This window comes from Marmota flaviventris, chromosome 2, assembly GCF_047511675.1.
Source record: "Marmota flaviventris isolate mMarFla1 chromosome 2, mMarFla1.hap1, whole genome shotgun sequence".
Taxonomy (NCBI): Eukaryota; Metazoa; Chordata; class Mammalia; order Rodentia; family Sciuridae; genus Marmota; species Marmota flaviventris.
The window spans coordinates 97,302,453-97,323,229 of record NC_092499.1 but is presented as its reverse complement, the minus strand read 5'-3'; the positions used below and the strand labels follow the sequence as shown (position 1 = coordinate 97,323,229).

The 20,777-nt window shown below is 32.5% G+C and overlaps 1 protein-coding gene across 1 annotated transcript in view; it reads left to right on the top strand.

Annotated features, from left to right (window-relative positions):
* Fam227b (family with sequence similarity 227 member B) overlaps positions 1-20,777 on the top strand; it is a 49,507-nt gene that overhangs the window by 11,536 nt on the left and 17,194 nt on the right. Inside the window, exons 5-8 of the mRNA XM_027925769.1 lie at positions 3,078-3,113; positions 3,592-3,696; positions 5,326-5,424; positions 15,069-15,195. Coding sequence (XP_027781570.1) covers positions 3,078-3,113; positions 3,592-3,696; positions 5,326-5,424; positions 15,069-15,195 — 367 coding nt within the window. The remainder of the gene's footprint in view (positions 1-3,077; positions 3,114-3,591; positions 3,697-5,325; positions 5,425-15,068; positions 15,196-20,777) is intronic.

Genomic DNA, 20,777 nt, shown 5'->3' with positions numbered 1-20,777 from the left:
CCTCTTCACATTACAAATTATTTGAAGATTCATTTAATGTATAAATATTCCACCCTTTGGTTATTTAGCAATTTGTAATATACTTACTAGTATATCAGCCCTCTTCCTTTAGAAAAAAATAAAAATTTTTATGACCATTATATTTGTCAAATTTAAAAGTCTCCTTGAGATTTTGATTAAAATTATAATATACTTTTGAATTACTTATAGATAGTCCATAGTCCTTTTCAAAACTATGGTTTAAAAGCTGGATGTGGTGACATGTGCATCGAATCCCAGCAACTCTGGAGCCTGAGGCAGGAGGATAGCAAATTCAAGGCCAGCCTCAGCAACTAAATGAGTCCCTAAGCAACTTAGTGAGACCTTGTCTGAAAATAAAACATAAAAAGGGCTGGGGATGTGGCTCTGTGGTTAAATGCCCCTGGGTTCAATCCCTGGTACAAAACAAAACAAAAGTTCTGAGATTACATAATGTTAAAGCAATAAAAAGACTTTGTCTCTCACAACCACACACCTCATTTCATTTTATTTTTAAAATTTCAAATAAGTTTTCATCTTACGCTTCATTATAAATTACTAAAGTAGTAACTTAAGAAAATTTATATTTTGACAATTGAATTTGTGATTGATACGTGACCCATTCCCTTTCTAATATTAAATATTTTTTTTTGTATTTGGTACCCAGGATTGAACTCAGGGGTGCTTAACCACTGAGTCACATACCCAGTCCTTTTTTCTTTTTATTTTGATCAGGGTTTCCGTAAATTGCTTTGGGCCTCACTACATTGCTGAAGCTGGCCTTGAATTTGCAATCCTCCTGCTTCAACTTCCTTCGTCAGCGGGATTATAAACATTTCCACTATGCCCAGTTAAATATTTTATTTTTTTAATGTTTATAAACCTGATAGGCAAAATTTTTGATCATTTGTGTATATGCCATAAATTGCATGTCTTTTACTAATAGTTTTTATTAGCTTTGTGTTTCTATTATTGTGAATTGCCTGTTTATGAACTTTGATGTTTTTTTGAGCTTATTTTTATTTCTAAGAGCTGTTTATGCTTTAAAAATATTAGCTCTTTTCAATAATATGTTATTTTTATCCTACCTTCTCTTAACCCAAAAGTGTTTTTTACTATATTAAATTTTATATTTTCAATTATATGTAATTTTTACAAAATTCCTTCAGGGTTATTATATTTTAGAAATCTTCCTTTATCACAGAGTCATAGACAAAGTCACATGTGTTCTTTTGTATTATTCTAGTAGTTTTTTAAGACTTTAATTCTTTAATCTATCTGTTATTTATTCTAGCAAAGGCATAAATTGTAATCATGTTATTTTAAGTCCATCAAGAAATTTGTGTGATTTTTCTCCATAACAGTTCTACACATTCTTTGTTTTTATTTCCCCCCTAGGTATTTTCAATTTTCATCAATAATAGCAATGTTTTTTAATCTGTTATTAACTGTGTTGTTCTATTGAAAATTATCATTGCTATATAGATATTATTCAATTGAAGGAGATATTACTCAGTTTACGGGTTTATCATGCTGTCTCTGGCATTTATGATAAGAGTATTTGTACTTTGCTATTAAGTATAACTTTTAATATTTAGATACTTACATTTTCACATTAATAACATTTATTTTTATTTCTAGTTTATTAAAGTATATATGTATGTGAGTAGATGTAGATTAAATGTAAATATCACTGGGCTCAAAAACTTGAAGAAATCTCAATGGTTTGAAATTAGAGGGAATGAGTCCACTGTAGTGAAAGCAGAAGTTATTTTCATCCTTTAATCTGTGAATATGGCAGATTATATTGTCAACTGTTATCTGTAGTTAGTTTCAGTACCAAAATGATAATAACCTCAGAAAATAATGTTCTTAGTTTTAGCTCTCTTTCTAATTTAAAATAGTTTTTAGAATATAAAGATATTATTTTTCCCTTTGGATGTTTTATACATAATGCTGAGTGAAGATAGCCAACCCCAAAAACTCAAATGCCTAATGTTTTCTCTGATATAAGGAGATTGATTCGTAGTGGGGTTGGGAGGGGGAGCATAGGAAGATTAGAAGAACTCTAGTTACGGCAAATAGGTGGGAGAGGAAGGGAGGGAGCATGGGGGTAGAAATGAGGATGGAATGAGATGGACTTTATTACCCTATACATGTATGAAGACACAAATGGTGTGAATATACTCTGTATACAACCAGAGATATGAAAAATTGTGCTTTATATGTATAATATGAATTATAATACATTCTGCTGTCATATACAACAAATTAGAATAAAAAACTTTTTTTAAAGTAGCTTGCAAAAGTTATTAGCTAATTTATAATTTATGTTGCTCAGTGGAGTTAGGTTGCTGGAAAACTTTGTGGAAATTAACTAATTACCTAAATAGCAACTCTAGTAAATTGTCAAAACTAATATTAAGTGAAAAAAGCAAGTTACCAAGTAATATGTGCAATTTATATCTTTTTAAAATTTCAAAACACAAAAGAAGTTTTGGGGCGTGTGTGGGGTATGGGTATGTGTGTGTGTGTGTGTGTGTGTGTGTGAGAGAGAGAGAGAGAGAGAGAGAGAGAGAGAGAGAGAGAAAGTATTTTTAAATGAATGGAAGGTATATACGCCAAAAAGGAAAAAAAAAAAAAAAGGGATTTTAGTGACTATCTCAAAGAAATGGGAACAAAAGAGTAGGACTAGAGATCATGGTCAAAGAGAATCTAAACTTTTATTACGTAAACTATTTTATTTTAAATCTGTAGTCTTAAAGCAAATTCTGAATGTCAATAATAACCTATTATAGGTTGTGGGAACATATATTGGAACACTGGTAGTTATATTATTCATTAAATTTTATGCAAGTTTTAAAAATTCTGACCCTTGAATTTTATTAGATGACTTTCAGAGTCTCTTGAAATTACCCTTAGATCAATTAAAACCAACAAAAGCATTAATAATCATTGTAATTAAATATATATGTTTTATTGGACTTCTTAATTGGAATTTTAACATGTAAAAATTCTTTTACTTAGAGTTTTAAGTTTTTATTTTAAATATTTTCCAGCTTGCAGATGAAATGGGGACACAGAAGAATATAGAGGTATTCAAAATTTCTGTTTTTCTAGATTGTATGTTAGAAGTATTACATGGGGCTAAAAGAATGCTTGTAATAATATAGATGTAACTATAAATATAGATAGAGGTACCAGAAAAGAGAATTGAGAACAGGTATAGAATCTTTCTCTTTTATCTATTTCATATTTATGTATAGTGTAGTTAAAACTTTTGATCATTTTTATACAGGCCAAAGTTAGTTCTGAATTGTGGAGTATTTATTTATTGATTTATTTTTTGTTTTTGAATCTGTCATATGAATATGAAAGGGCTCTTAATTTTTCAGAAGCAAAAATATGAAAATTTTTCTTAGGAGGAATATATTTTATTCTTAATAGATTAACATGAAACAAAATAATTATATTAGAATGAGTTAAACGTATCTGTCTTATATATTCATATGAAACTACTATACTAAAAAGAGTGAAATAATTACTATTCTATAATATTTCCCATTTTTCTAGGGTTGCAACTTCTCAGGATTCAAAGCAAATGAGCTTACTCAATTACCCAGACATTTGGATGCTAAACGAATTTATCTTTTTATTTTAAAAGCCTATGACTTTGATGTATGTAAATATTATTTTTATTGTATAATAAACTTTAAGAATATGATTTAATGAATCACACCTTTACTTAAAGCTATGATAAATTAGGTGTTAAGCAAGATACATTTACCAAAAGAGAATGTATTAGACACCATATTAGTGCCTCAGGAGTCTGAGGATGCTAGTGTACACTGGATTGACATGTGACCATAACAGGTACTTTTTCCTCTGTTTCTGCTCCATCAGCTTAGGATAGTTTAGCCTGCTACTTTGACCTTGAAATAACTTAATAGAGCCCTTCTCCATAGGCCTTTTGTATGTTCCTTTTTAAGCCTAAAAATATTCTGGGGCATTTTTTTGTAGTATCCCTACAGAGTAACCAACCAAATGATGAAAAGATACTGGTATAGAAAGGTAACTAGGTTGTCAACTAGTGATTATCAGGGATGGGTTGAGGTTGGGATGTTTACAGATAAAACTGATCATTTTTTCCACTGCATTTAAATTTTCTACTTTTTATGTCTCAATACATTACATGTATTATTTTTCGTTAAAAAGTACTAAATATAAGTTAAAACTCTACTGGTTACGTCCATACTATACTTAGTGGCCTATTTAAAAGAAGTGCTTCACAAAATACATGATAAATAATTTTCTTGCTACAAAAGTTTGCATGATGTCATTTTTGTTGACTTTTATTTGAGGAACATGAATTGATATTTGTGGATTTTATTAAAATAGATGTTGAATTCTACTGAATGTATTACTTATAACCTTTTGTGAAGAACAAAAATGATCTTTGAATCTACAATTTTAAACCAAAATTGGTAAATAGATTTAACCTTGTGAACCAATTTTGATGAATTATCTACTTAAAGGGAACACTATATTTAGACATATTGATGAAGACAGCTTATTGAAATAGATATTTTTGATTAATTGTTGACATTTGTCTTCAGTGAAAAATAGGAAAAATTATGGCATTTTTGCTATTCTTGGTCTATCCTAAATCATCTTTTGCATAGTTACTAGCCAAATATAGTTATTGAGCATATGAAATGTAGATGATGTCACTGAGAACCTGAATTTTTAATATATTTCTTTTAATAAATTTATATACAAATCTGAAAAATAGCATATGACTCAATTATTTAATAATGCTCAATTGTGCAACAAAATTATAAATATGTATTTTATGAAGTCTATATATTTAATATTTCTGATGAAAATAGTATTTAAATTGAGATATGCTATGAGTATAAATATATATTATAATTCAAAGATCTAATACTAAAAAGAATGTAAAATTATTTACTAATAATTGTATATAAATTATTAATCATTAATCATTATATTAATCATTATTATAATCAAATTATTAATCATTAATAATTGTATATGTTATATACAATGAGGTATTATTTTAAATATATTCAGTTTAATAAATAAAATGTGCAATTAAAATTAATTTTACCTTTTACTTTGTATATAACTATTAGAAAGTTTAATATGTACATGGCTCATGTAAATATCTATTTGGCTGTGATAGTCTATGAACATTGAAAACATACTCTTTATAAGGCATATTTACACTAACATGTTTCTTTAATATATTTTAATTTGGTTTCTATGCATCTTTTTTCCCCATAGGAAAGAATATTTAAAATCTGGAAGAGTCATTTTCTCTCAGAATCTTCCATTGCTCTTTTGCATGACTCCTTTTGGTGGTGGTTTCTCCATAAATTTAAGGCAAATAAGATTTTTAAAGTTTTTTTAATAAGTTGATTTGTAGCATATAATTAATTTGTAGGTAGAGAGAACACTGGTAAAATGTTTCTCTATCTTTTCATAGAGATTAGTTTTTGAACATAATTATCATGTATGTAATATTTGTAGACTTTAAAAATCCTGTTTAAAGTCTCCTTTTTCAGAGGAGTAAGACTTTCATATGATTTCAAAGATCCTAAATCTTTTTTAATCAGAAAAAATTAGTGAAATCAAACACTGTAGTGAGCAATAAAATTGAGGATTTATTTAAAATTGTAATGTGCTGATAAACACTAAACAGAAAGTCCACTGTAAATCACTGATATTGAAGAAGTTCAGTTTGAAAATATAAGTATACAGTTATAGAGAGTCTTTATTTGATTCAGAAGCATTAGAACTTCTGATTAGGATTAAAAGGATAAAGAGGGGATATTTGGGAAATAAAAAGAATGGAAATAAGTAGCACATAGACAGTGTTTGACTAGAAGTAAGTATATTCTAATATTCTTAATATTTTAAAAATTTGTCCATGGTACCTTGGTTCCCCCCAAAAGATGCAAAAGAGTGAAAGTGTATCACTTCCACACAACTCCATTCATTAACAAAAAGCCATATGACCTACAAAGTCACAATATTTTTTAATCTATCATACAAAGTAGATTCCAAAGCACTTAATATTACCAGGGATAGAGGGAATAAATACATAATGATAAAATGGTCAGTTCATCAATATGACATAAGAATACTAAATATTTATGCACCTAATAAAGTTCTTCAGAACACATTTAATTAAAAACTTTTAACACTTCAAGGAGAAATAGACAAACTCATAAGTATAGTTCAAGATTTCATCATCTCACTCTCAGTAATTGGTAAAATATACAGAAAATCAGAAATTATGTAGAAGACTTGAGCAACACTGACAAACAACCTGACAATTATAAAACACTCTTCTAATCTTGCTCACTTTGTGTTGCTATAACAGAACACCACAGAATAGGTGATTTGTAATGACCAGAAGTTTATTGGCTAACAGCTGTGGAGGTGGGAAAGTCCAAAATATAGGGATCTAGGAGCCAGTATTTGGCAAGGTTCTCCGTGCTATGTCATCCCATGGCAGAGAGCCACGAGGAGATATTATGGTTTGGATGTGAGGTGTCCCAGAAAAGCTCATATGTGAGAAAATACAAGAAGGTTCACAGGAGAAATGATTGGGTTGTGAGAGTCTTAACCCAATCAGTGAATTAATCCCTGGTAGGGATTAACTGAGTGGTAACAGAAATTCGAGGGTGTGGCTGAAGGAGGTGGGAATTGGGACATGGGTTTGGGATATATATTTATATCTGGCAAGTGGAGACCTCTCTCTGCTTCCTGATCACCATATAAGCTGATTTCCTCAGCCACCACGCTTCTGCCATCATGTCTTGCCTCACCTCAAGCCCTGAGGAATGGAGCCAGCCTTCTATGAACTAAAACCTCTGAAACTGTGAGCCCTTATAAAAACTTTTCCTACTGTACAGTAGTTCTGGTCAGATATTTTAGTCACAGCAGCAAAAAAAAAACTGAGCAAAACAGAAATTGGTACTGAGAAGTGGGGTCCTTGTTGTGACTAACCTGACCCTGTGGTTCAAAAGCTTTTTGAGGTTTTTGGATTTGGTGGGAGAAATTTTGAAATGTGTAGCAGTGTAAGCTGGAAAAGCTTTAGTTTGTTGTAACTGGAGATTAATGGTCTTTTCTGGTGGGAGTGCAGAAGACCAGAATGGTGATAGGACCATGGCCAATGAAGTCTGGGCTCAAGAGGGTTTAGAGGAAAAGGAGGAGACTATTGGTAATTGGAATAGAGTCCATTTGGGTTCTGTTCTGGCTGAGAAGTTGTCTGCATTTTGCCTATGTCCTGAGATTCTCTGTGAGGCCAATTTTAAAAGCAAAGGACTTCTTAATCTGGTGGAGGAAATTTCTAGGCAGCATAGCATTCAGGTGGTGGCACAGATATTGCTGGCAACTTTTAGCCAAGTTTATTGTGATATTCAAGAGCAGAAAGAAAGCAGGAGTGGGGAGATTTGAAAAACTTGGACTTGAAAAGTGAAAGTAAAATTAAGGCTAAGGAAATTGCAGTTGTTAAAGACATTACTGCCACTAAAGAAATGTTAAAGACTTTGCACAGAGACAATAAGAAGATGGCTTGAGAGCATCTCAGGAGCTGGCAAGACCACACCCATCTCAGGCTCAAAGAAGTAAGGTGAAAATTCTTTTGAGAAGAGATCAGTGGGGCACCCTTCTTGCACAAAGGGACCTAGGAAGTTTTTTCAACATACTCAGCTACCCAGACACTCCAAGGCTGCTGCAGCCATGGTCCCTGGAGGCTGGGCTATTGCTCAAGATGATGACAGACCTTGGTGTCAACCATGTGGTGCTGGTTCTGCAGGAATTCAGGATGCTGGAGTTAGGGGGTCATGGAAGTTTCCAACAAAATTCCTGGAAAGGCAGGCAAGGTGCAGCAAGGTTGGAGTCCCTGAGGGCATCCCTTGAGAAGACAGAGTATGGAGATGTGAGGAGGAAGCTTAAGTAGCAATGGAGATCCCTGAGATTAAGAAATGCCAGTAACATGGGACATTGTCCTAGGAAAGCTGCAGGAATCAAGCAGGGACAAGCCAACAGAAAGGCCACTTGGGCTGCAACAAACAAGACCACAGGGGCAGAGCTACACCAGCCCTTTGGAGAGGACATCATGCCATGTGCTCCAGATGCTGGACACAGACCTGTGGGACCTGCTTGCCCAGCTGGATTTTGGTCTTGCTTTGGTCCTATCCCTTCTTTCTATGCTTCTCTTTTTGAGAATGGAAATGTTTGTTGTATACCATTATATATTAGATACTTGTAGATTGCTTTTAATTTTACTGGAGCTCACAATGTAAGATTGCCTTGACCCTCAGGGAAAACTTTGGACTTGAACTTTGAGCAATCTCAGAACTGTTGAGACTATGGGGACTCTTGGGAGTGGACTAAATGTATCTTGCATTGACAGATGAATGTGAGCTTTTGGGGGCCAGGGGCAGAATGTTATGATTTGGATGTGAGATGTCCCCCAAAAGCTCCCGTGTGAGAAAATACGAGAAGGTTCAGAGGAGAAATTATTGGGTTGTGGAGTCTTAATCTAATCAGTGAATTAATCCCCTGATAAGGATTGAGTGATAACTAAAGTGGTAAGGTATAGCTGGAAGAGATGGGAATTGGGGCATGGCTTTGGGATATATATTTATATCTGACAAGTGGAGACCTGCTTTCTGATAGCCATTTAAGCTGCTTCCCTCTGCCAGGATGTCCTGCCTCATCTTGAGGCCCGAGGAATGGAATCAGCTGCCCATGGACTTAGACCTCTGAATAAAACTTTCCTTCTCTATAGTTGTGCAGGCTAAAACAGGAGGAGTTGAACCACTTCCATAATAGCATGCTCCCATGACACAAATGCCTGCTATTAGGTCCCACCTCCAATACCACAAAATCAGGGATCAGGTTTCTAACATATTTACTTGGGGAGACACATTAAAACCATAGTACCTATCAACAACAGAAGAGTACACATTTTTCTTGAGTGCACATTAAATATTTACAAAGATATACAATCTTCTGAAATAGGAAAACATCCTAATAAATTTATAATAATTCAAACCATACAAAATGTTTTCATGCAAAATTGTATTATAAAATGAATAACAATAAAGTATCTGGAAAAATCTCCAAATATTTGGAAACTAAAGAGCATACTTCTCAATAACCACAGGTCACACCAGGAATCAATATGAAAATCAGAAATTATTTTGAACAGATTAAAATTTGTAGAATATAGCTGAAGCTGTATTTAGGGAGAAACTACATTACAATGTATATCAGTATTTGAAAAAAAAGGAGAACATTCTCAAAAACTGTGATCTCAGCTTCTTTTTTAATTTTTTTTTATTTTTTTAGTTTTCAATGGACCTTTGTTTTATTCATTTATATGTGGTTCTAAGAATCAATCACACATGCTAGGCAAACAATCTGTCACTGAGCTACAACCCTAGCCCTCAGCTTCTGTCTTAACAAGCTAAAAAAGGAAGTATGAGTGAAACTTAAAGTAAGTGTAAGAAAAAAAAATAATGATCAGAGTGGAAGCCAACACAATTTTTAAAAAAGAAATTAAAGAAAAATCATCAACATTTTAAAAAGAATGAACATAAAACTTCAGACTCTTCCAAAAAATTGAATCTCATCCTAAAAGTTAGGAAGCATTACCAAGGTAGCAAATCCAGACAAGATACTACAAGAAAAACAAACCAAAAATTACAGATCAATATTTCTTATGATGAGTATGGATGCAAAAATCATCAAAATATACTAGCAAACCAAATCCAGTAGCATATTAAAAGGGTTATACACCATGACCAATAGGATTTACTCCTGAAATGCAAGGATAATTTAACATATGTTAAATAACTTGATCTAATGGATACTTTGTTAACCCAAATGTCCAACAGCTGCAAGATACATTTTCTTATCAAGCATACACGAAACATTTACAAAATAATGATTCTACCATTTTGCTATTTAGTTTCTTAAGATACACACACTAGGTTGAATTATATTAATCAAAAACATATCCTGGAAATTTCTGTCTTGTGCAAATTTCTTTTCTCCTCTTCACAGGTGTTAACTATAGATTATGTAGTTGAAACATGCTTTCTTGAGTAAATTATATTTGTATTGTATATATATATAGGTATATATCACTTCATTTAATTCTCAAATAACTGTATATGTCAGAACCATTGACATAAGTAATCAAGAATTGCTATTAGTGTTATTATTACTATGATAACAACAAAGAAGTTAATAAACAAGTATGCAAATTATATTGGTAGTTAATAGACCTGGATTATAGTCCAATTCTTGAGTATTTAACTGGATAGCTTTACATGTAGAAGCTAACTCACAATCCGAAAATGAAAGGAAGAATAGAAATGCAGTAGATAAGACAATGAGGAATGGAGGGAAGGGACGGGCTATAGACAAAGGAAAGACAGTAGAATGAATCTGGCATCTGACATAATTTTTCTGTGTACATATATGAAAATAATACAGTGAATCTCACCACCATGGACCTCCATAATAATGGGACTCCAACTAGAATAAGATATATTCTGTGCTTGTATAATTATATTATAATGGATTCTGCTGTCATAGATGACTGAAAAGAACCAATAAATTTTTAAAAATAATAATTCCCCTTGACATTTCTGAGATCAGAGCAGTCACTGAAATAGAAGGATTTAAGCTAGATGATATGTAATTTCATTTTAGGTCTAAGATTTATTAATAAATCTATCTATAAATCCCAGGTTATTTTGTTTGATGATTTCATTACAAACTACCTTAAATTTGAAAATTTGGGGGGTTTTGTTACCAAAAATCATTAATGCCAGCTTGCACTTCTACAGCCTATGTCATAAATTAGTTGGAACTGTTTAATTCACCTTAATTGTATAATGACTTTAGATGCTAATTCACCTCTTTGTTGCTTAGTAGTGCAAGAATCACGGTGCTACATTGGCATTTTAATATTGACATTATTTTTACATATAGATGTGTTTCTTCTTAAAATATATTTCTTTTGTTTCCAATTTAGCTATCTTATCATAATTGTGTTAGTTCTGTCTCATTCCTTATTGCTTTAATTTCACTCTGTATTACTGATAATGAATGGATTAGAATTGTAGGGAACTGAAGTTAACTAAGCCATTGATTGCCTTCTACATAATAAATACTGTGCAAGAACCTTCATTAACTCCTCATGTTTGTGTTTTCTGTGTACCAGGTATCATGTTTTGTGTACAAAAACGTGATCTTTGTCCCTATTTAATTTTACTACACTTCTTTAATGCATTGTATATCTGTCCTACACCTGTCAGATAAGAAAACTGGGGCATAATTATCTCACCAAAGGTAATGCAACTAATAAATAATAGAGCCAGTATTCAAATTCAGGTTTGCATGATGCCAAAACCCATCCTCATTCCCTTATACCAATTGGCTTCCCTTTAAGAATAGAAAAACTACTGATATTATACAAATAAACTCCCAATTGTATTTTCCCCTTATATTTTTGTGCATTATAATTATACAAAATAGTGGGATTAATTGTAATATTGATTTTAATTTCATACATATTTTAATTTTCAGCCTAACAAAAAAAATCAAGATTGCTTATTTGATAGAATTTCAGAAAGTTATGTGACACTTTTCATTAGCATACCTTTAAGACGGAAAGATGCATTTTTTCAGGTAATGGTAGAAATGAACAGTAATGTTAATTATTTTTAGAGTGAATTAAATAGAAAAAATAGTTATTTTGTTTAAACATATACAAGAACACATTTTGTTACTTTGAAAGCAAACTTGTCTGATATACAGTAAGTAATGGCAATATTTTAAAAGTTATGCTCTTACTGTCACTCCCCACAAGAATATAGTATTCTCATGCCTCAAAGTCTTACAGAATATTTAGTATAATATTTTGTATGATATTAATAATTTGAAAAATATTAACTTATCCTATATACATTCTTGGTTTTGTTCAATTTACCTACAAATTGATTTATTTTTTTCTTTATGATGAATCATTTGATCTATTTAAAATAAATTTCCTATATTATACTTAAGAACCAATCATCTGTTACAATAAAATACAATGCATAAAATTATGACTCAACTGCTTATTTTGATTTTTTGCTGTTATACTAATGAATAATATTGATTAAAATAATATTCTTGAGTAAAGTAAAACGAAGAATGTAGAAATGTTATTGGAAATGTTTATATTTAATAGCTAGAATTTCAAAACACAAGCCATATTCAAATACTTTGTTGTTTGGCAATCTGTAAATCAGAAATACATAATTATTTTAGAATTTGTAAATATTTTCATTGCTAATGCAGATTTAAAATACAAAGTGTCCTTTATAATGAAAATATATATAAACCTATATTCACAAAGTTTTCAAACACTTATGTTCATCCTTGACCTATCTTACTCACAAATGCAAATGTAAAATGTGGTAGTGGACTTGGAATAAAGAAATTCAGCTTCATGTCTGTAATCTGATACAAATTACCTACGTAATCTGCTCAACCTCTCAGGTTCATAAGTAGGTTTTTGGTTACATTAAATGTTAAATAATTGTCATGTGGAACAACATTGTTCTGAAAGATAAAGTAGGATTTCCTTTACTAATACTGAAATTGTTTTTTCTTATTTTCAGGAAAAAAAGTTAATGATTAAAACTTTGTTGTTAAATTAGCTGAAAATTTAAAAAATGTTTTTTTCTAACCATATTCTTTCCCTAATATGTCCTTTTGTGGATTTTATATTAATGTGCATTTACTAAGTGTACCTAGCCTATCTATACGGCTTGATAAAATAAAGCAACTTCATCAAAGGACTCTTTAATAAAGGATAAGGATGAAGTGGTCCCATTAGATATCCCCCATTCTCTAGTTCTTGGTCCTACTTTTATGATCTAAATGTTCTTCCCCAAGATGTGTGTGTTATTTAATAGAAGATATAATTGTAACATCTCTCAAATCATGACTTGACTTTTTCTGGGTTCCTACTTTAAGTATCTTTTTCCAAAGGAAAATTAGAAGTTGTTTAATCAGGATTCAAAGCCATATTTGAGAACAAAATGTACATACCTTAGTAATTAGACTCCTTGACCTATTCTTTCAATAATTCCTCTCCCTGCTTGCATGTTTGAGAACCAGGCCACCTTCCTGTAGGTTGCATATCCCAGCAGGAATATTTAAGTATAGGTGGAGCTTCACTCTTCTTGTCCATTTTCCATTATTTTACACTCATTCAACTAAGTGAGGGTTTCATTGCTCTTGGTTCATGTAATTTATATTACAAAAGCCAGAGAAACTTGTTAATGTTTAAGAATGAAAATATTTTCTTCAGTTCCCACTGTTAAGTACATTAATATGAACCCAAACATATTTAGGGTGATGTTTACTTCCCTTTCTTCCAGTTTCTCACAACAATATTCCTTCATTCCTTATTCACCTTATTCAATATTTTAACTGTTTATATAATCTTATACACCACAGATATAATATGTGATCATTTCTGGTTGTAAAGATATTTATGGTTCATTCAATAAAATTAAATGCAATACATTACAGAGGTTTTTTTTTTCTTTTTCTCATATATCCTCCCACCCCACAAAAAGATCTTGGAGGTCTTAAAAGACACACTATTTTACTAGCAAATCTGAGTACTATTGGATTAGGTAACCATATTGTTTCTTATTGCTGCTTTAATAAGTTATTATGAACTTATTAAACGTAGTTGTTTAATACAACAGAAATTCATTTTCTTAGCTATAGAGACCAGAAGCCCACAGTGAATCTTACAGGGTGAAAATCAAGATGTTGGCAAGATTGTTTTCTCTAGAAGCCTCCAGGAGAATCCATTCTTTGCCTCTTCTAGCTTCTGGTGGTGGCCCATAATCTTTAGTTTATGGTTATATCACTCTAGTCTTTGCCTATACTATTATCACATTACTTTCTTCTTTCTTATCTCATCAAATTTTGCTCAGCTTCACTTTTCTAATGACTTTTATGATTACATTTAAGAGCCCACAGGAGAATCCAAGATAAATTTTCAAGATCTTTAATTATACCTATAAAATCCTTTTGTCTTATAAAGTAACCTCTACAAATTCTAGAGAGTAGAACATATTTTTTTTTTTTTTGCACCATTATTCAGTGTGCCTCAGGGACCTCTAAGGACCCTTCCATTTCTAAAATTTTACAGAATTAAGGGCTTACATGTTAATTGTAAACACTTATCTAAATGAAAATACTAAAATAGTGATATAAATCTCTTTAATATAAAAACTTTAACTTTCTGGGTTTAGTCATAACCTGAGAGAAATTTTATGGTTTGGAGATTTGGAAGCTAATTGAATACTAATAGTTCTATATATTTGATGATATATGATCATGGTTTTAATATTTAAACAATATTGGGGCTGGGATTGTGGCTCAGTGGTAGAGTGCTTGCCTAGCATGTGTGAGGCACTGAGTTCAATTCTCAGCATTGCATATAAATAAACAAAGTCCATTGACAAAAAATTATTTTAGAAAATACTGATTATATTATGTGAACGCATTGAAATAAGCTCCAATTATTTAAACTTATACTTTTTATAATGATAACCTATATACATCATTTTCTAAATGTGGGTAGCAATAATAAGTTTTATGGCTAATAATCAAACTGTCTTAATTATTAATTTCCTTCTTTATTTATTATTTTGTAAAATGTTAACACTTAAATTAGCATAATTTTTCAACTTTTTTTGGTTCATGCCCCTCAATTAGAGATACAAAGAAGTAATAAAATGGCTAAATACAAGCCATAAGAAATATATATATATATATATATATATATACATATATATATATATATGTATATATATATGTATATATATATCTCCCAAGCTAGTAATTTCTCTGATAGTTAAAATATGTTATATAAAAGATGTTTGTATGTTATATAAAATTAACATAATATGACTCCATTTTGGTAGGTATATCCTGATTGTCTGGCACAAGCTATATATGCAACATTCCGGGAAGCATTTCCAGAATCTAGTAACCTCTTTAATGATGAATTTAAAGAAGACCTAGGGAATAACATTTTTCTTTGGATGTCAGGTATGAAAATATTATTTAAGTATTGGTTATTATTTTGGTTCCTTTGGGGATTGTAGTGTTTTATTTACTTTTCTCAAAAAAAAAAAAAAAAACCTGATAGTTCTTTGTCTTAGAAGCATCCCATTTTGAAGCCTAGTTTTAAAAATTATTTTCTTCTGAAAATTTTATCAAATTAACTACTTATTAACTTTAGAAGCCAAATATCTTTATAAATAGTGAAGTCATTATAAAAAACTGGATTGCCACAGAAATAAAATAATTTAATGTGTATATAGAAGACAACTATTTTAAGCTGCTCTGAAGAATAGAAAATTTTTCTACAGATTTGTTATAGACTGAATTATGCTTCCTTCTGTAGTTTTAACCCACATTACACCTTGTAATGTGACTATATTTGGAAATATAAAGATTTGTTAAAGTGAGATCATATATGTGGGTCCTAGTCCAAAATGATGTGTGACCTTATGAGAAGAGGGAGAGAAGAGTGATGTGAGCAAGATGACAGAATAGGAGATACCAGTCATCATTCTCCAACAACGAGAATAACAACAAAACTATTTAGTTATCCAAGAACAAGAATAGTTCCAAGGAGGGATCAGGAATCCAACTAAGAATCTGCAGCAGGGTACTCATTCTCATGTCAGAGAAAGTGGACTTTAAGCCAGAATTAATCAGAAGAAACAAAGAAGGTCACTTCACACTGGTCAAGGGAATCATCCAACAATAAGATATAATGATTATAACTATTTATGCCCCATACAATGGTGCATCTATGTACATAAAATAAACTATCTTTAATATTATGAATCAAATAGACCACAGATACAATAACACTGGGTGACTTCAACACACCTCTCTTTCCATTAGATAGAGCACCTATACATAAACTGAGTAAAGGCTCTTCAGATAAATAAATATATATATCATTAACCAAATGGATCTAACAGACATCAATAGCATATTTCATCCATTCACAATGAATTCTTCTCAGCAGTGCATGGAACACTTTCTAAAATAGATCATATTTTAGGTCACAAAGCAAATCTCAGCAAATTAAAAAATAGAGATGATTCTTTGCATCCCATCATATCATAGTAGAGTGAAATTAGAAATCAATGCCAGTATAAAGGTCTGGAGTGGGGATGCTCAGTGAGTAGAGCACTTGCCCAGAAAGCTCAAGGCTATGGTTTCAATCCCCAGCACACCCAAAAAGGAAAGGAAAGGAAAGGAAGGAAGGAAAGAAGGGAGGGAAGGAGCAAAGGGAGGAAGGAAGGAAAGATGGAAGGAAGGAAGGCCAATATATTCAGTCCAGGACTGAAAAGATTCTCAGCCAAGTTCTATAGGACCTTTAAAGAACCAATACCAATCCTTCTCAAATTAGGTAATTAAATAGGAAAGGAGAAATCACTGCCAAATTCATTGTATGAAACCAGTATCATCCTAATACCAAAACCACACTTCCAATACCAAGACACATCAAAGAAAAAACTTCAGGCCAATATCCTTGATGAACCTCAATACAAAAATTATTAATAAAATATTGTTAAACTGCATATAAAAACACATTAAAAAGATAGTGCACCATGATAAAGGGAGTTTACTTTCAGGGATCCAAAGTTGATTCAACATATGAAAATCAATAAATGTAATTCACTGTATAAATAGACTTAAAAACAAGAATTACATGATTATCTCAATGAGTATAGGGAAAGTATTTAACAAAGTGCAACACCAATTCATGTTTAAAACACTATAGAAACTAGGATAGATAGGATAGAAGGAAATTTTCTCAATGTTGTAAAGGCTATATATGACAAACCCAAAGTCAATATCATATTGAATGGAGAAAAATTGAAAGTATTTCCTCTAAGAATAGGAACAAGACAAGGATGCCCACTCTTACCACTCCTATTCAACATAATCCTCGAAACTCTAGCCAGAGCAGTCAGACAAGAGAAGGAAATTAAAGGGATACAAATAGGAAAAGAAGAGCTCAAATTATCTCTCTTTGCTGATGATATGATCCTATATTTATAAGATCAAAAAAAAAACTTTACCAAAAGATCTCTACAACTGACAAACAAATGTAGTTAAACTTCAGGATACAAGATCAACATATATAAATCAATCATTTTCTTATACTTCAATAGGGAGCCTGCTGAAAGAGAAACTATGAAAACTATTCCATTCACAATAACTTCAAAAAAAAAAATAAAATACTTGGAAACTCATCTAACAAATGATGTCAAGGGCTTCTACAGTGAAAACCATAGAACACTGAAGAAATTGAAAAATATTTTGGTATATGGAAAGACCTCTTATGTTCTTGGATAGGCAGAATCAATATTATTAAAATGGTCATACTACCCAAAACATTACACAGGCTCAATGCAATTCCCATAAAAATACCAAGGACATTCCTCACAGAACTAGGAAAAGCAATTCTAAAATTCATTTGGAAAAATAAGAGACCCAGAATAGCCAAAGCAATCCTGAGCAAAATGAGTAATGCTGAAGGCAACACAATTCCAGACCTCAAAATATACTACAGAGCTATAGTAACAAAAACGACTTGGTACTGGCACCAAAACAGATACAAAGCAATGGAATAGAATAGAAGACACAGAAATAAACCTAAATAAATACAATTATCTGATAGTAAACAGAGGTTCCAAAAACATTTGCTGGAGCAAAGGAAGTCTTTTCAACAAATGGTGCTGGGAAAACTGGAAATCCATATGTAGAAGAATGAAAACTTGACTTCTATCTCTCACCCTGAATAAAAGTAAACTCAGAGTGAATCAAAGACTTCAAAAACTGTGCAACTTCTAAAAGAAAATGTAGGCCCTATATTACAACATGTTGGCACAGGAACTTACTCCTTAACAATATTTCTAAATTGCAAGAAATAAAACAAAAAATCAATAAGTGGGATGGCATCAAATTAAAAAGCTGCACAATAAAGGAAATGAGAGTGAAGAGATAGCTTAGAGAATGAAAGATCTTCACCACCTGCTCCTCATATAGGGCATTAATATCCAGAATATATAAAGAACTCAAAAATTGAGAAAAATATATATATGCATATGTATATATAACCCAATTAATAAATGGACAAAAGAACTAAACAGAAACTTCTCAAAAGAAGAAACGCAAATTGCTGACAGATATATGGGAAAATGTTCAACATCTCTAGCAATTACAGAAATGCAAATCAAAGCTACATTGAAATTTTATCTCACTCCAGTCAGAATGGCAGTTTTCAAGAATACAAATCATAGTGAATGTTGGCAAGGATGTGGGGAAAAACTTTCATTCATGCATTGTTGGTGGGACTGCCAATTAGTGCATACATTCTGAAAGTAGTATGGAGATTCCACAAAAAAATAGGAATGGAGCCACCATATGTCTCAGCTATCCCACTCCTAGGTATGTACCCCAAAGGATTTAAAATCAGCATACTATATGGATACAGCCACATCAATGTCTATAGCACCATAATTTACAATAGCCAAACTACTGAATCAACCTAGGTGCCCTTCAAGAGAAGAATGGTTATAGAAAATGTGGTATATGTACACAATGGAGAATTATTCAGCCATAAAACAATGAAATTATGGCATTTGCTGGTAAATGTATGGAATTTGAGACCACTATGCTGAGTAAAATAAGCCAAACTCAAAGCCAAAGGTAAATGGTCAAGTGTTTTCACTGATATGTGGAAGCTAGTCCAAAATGGGGGGTGGCAAAAGGGAAAAGGGGGTAAATTCCATAAAACTAGGGAAAAAAAGATGAATGGACTAGTTGAAGGGAGCTAAGAGGGCAGGAGAAGGGACAAGATAAGGAAAGAACAGCAGAATGAATCTGACCTAATTTCCTATGTTCATATGCGAATATATCATAGTGCATCTCAATATAATGTGTATCCACAAGACATTAACTAAAAAGTAAAAATTTTAAAAATTGATTAGCACAAAGAGTAGAATAAAGGGAACAAGGAAAGAGAGTAGGGAGAGAAAGGGGAAATACTGGGGACCAAATTAGAGCAAATTATATTCCATGCTTGTATAATTGTGTCAAAATGAATCCTAATGTTATTTATAACTAAAAGGAACCAATTTTAGAAGCCTGCAGGGACACAGTGGAGGAAGAAATAGAATAAGCACCAGGAAATATCACTGAGGAGATCAGCATATGTGAAATATCTAGAAATGGCTAAGAACAAAGAAGGGTATAGGTTATCAGAATTCAGCATGTGGTAGGTACCAGTGTATTCCCAGAGGTCTGCTCTGCAAAGTATTATGGCAGTCAAGGTCCTTGTTGCCATGGACCTCAACAGCCCCCACAGCAGGCACAGACTCCCTGAAGATTTCACATTGGCTATCCGCTTGGTGTTTATTAATACAGATCTTAGTAGCCTGCTCCATAAAGAACACTGGTAACATTTGCCATTGAGATAACCAACATCCATTGCTGTTGTGAACCTCCTGGAGCGGGAGGTGTTGCTGTGCTCTAACTTCAACAAAGACCCATTATAATGCTGCCCAAGACCACCACACCCTCAAATCTATGTATTCCCCAGATGTTGCAACTGCTGCCTCTCCGTGCATACTTGCATTCCAGGCCCAGACTCTATGGCAGCAGTGTGCATGCCCATACCCTGCATATCAAAACTACCACCTTATTGAACTACCATGCATCCTGGACCCCAGAGCCATAGTTACTCTGCACATGCTTAAACTCAAAACTCTTACTTTATAGCCATTTCATAAATGTCTATTTTATGGACATCAGAGTCACTGCTATAGCAGGAGCATCTTCAAAGCAGACTCCAAAGCAACAGTAATCTGCCTGTGCCCATGCCCTTCACCCCAGATCTTAAGGCAGATAGCCATACACATTGGATACCAGAGCTAGTCCACAATGGGAGCATCCCAACCCTAGACCTCAGACATACTATAGTTCTACACACATGCACACTCCAGAATTTATATCCTCAGCACTCCAAAAGTGCCTGCACCATCACTAATGCTATAGAAGGGTCATCAGTACCACTATTTACCCTATACTCTGGTGCCATAGTTCCTCCATCTGTGCCCATACTTCAGGTCCTGGCTCCATGACTGCCTCATTGGCACTGCATATTAAACACTGATGCCATTGCCACAATAAGGATTCGCACAAGGTAGACCTGACCCCAAGTGAGATTTCCTAAAGCATAACTTCTGCCATGGGAGAAAAATATTTAAGAATGTCCCAGCAGCCTTTACCACTGAAAACCTTAACAGCCCTCAGAACTGCTGTGAAGACCAATAGACTTGGCCACTGAAAACCCCTGCAATCTTCACCAATGCTGACTTCAGCTAACATTGCTGAAGAGAAAGTAAGCTGTTGAAACTTCACCTGAACCACTGCCACAATACTTCACCTATCTGGCACTTTCTACTTACTCATAGTTTAAGTTCTTTCATCACTGAAACCAGCTTGTAAAGTCTGAAAGAGATGAATGTTCCATCAAATGCACAGACATCAGTGCAAGGAAACAAGAAATTAAAAAAATATATATAATACAAGAGCACATT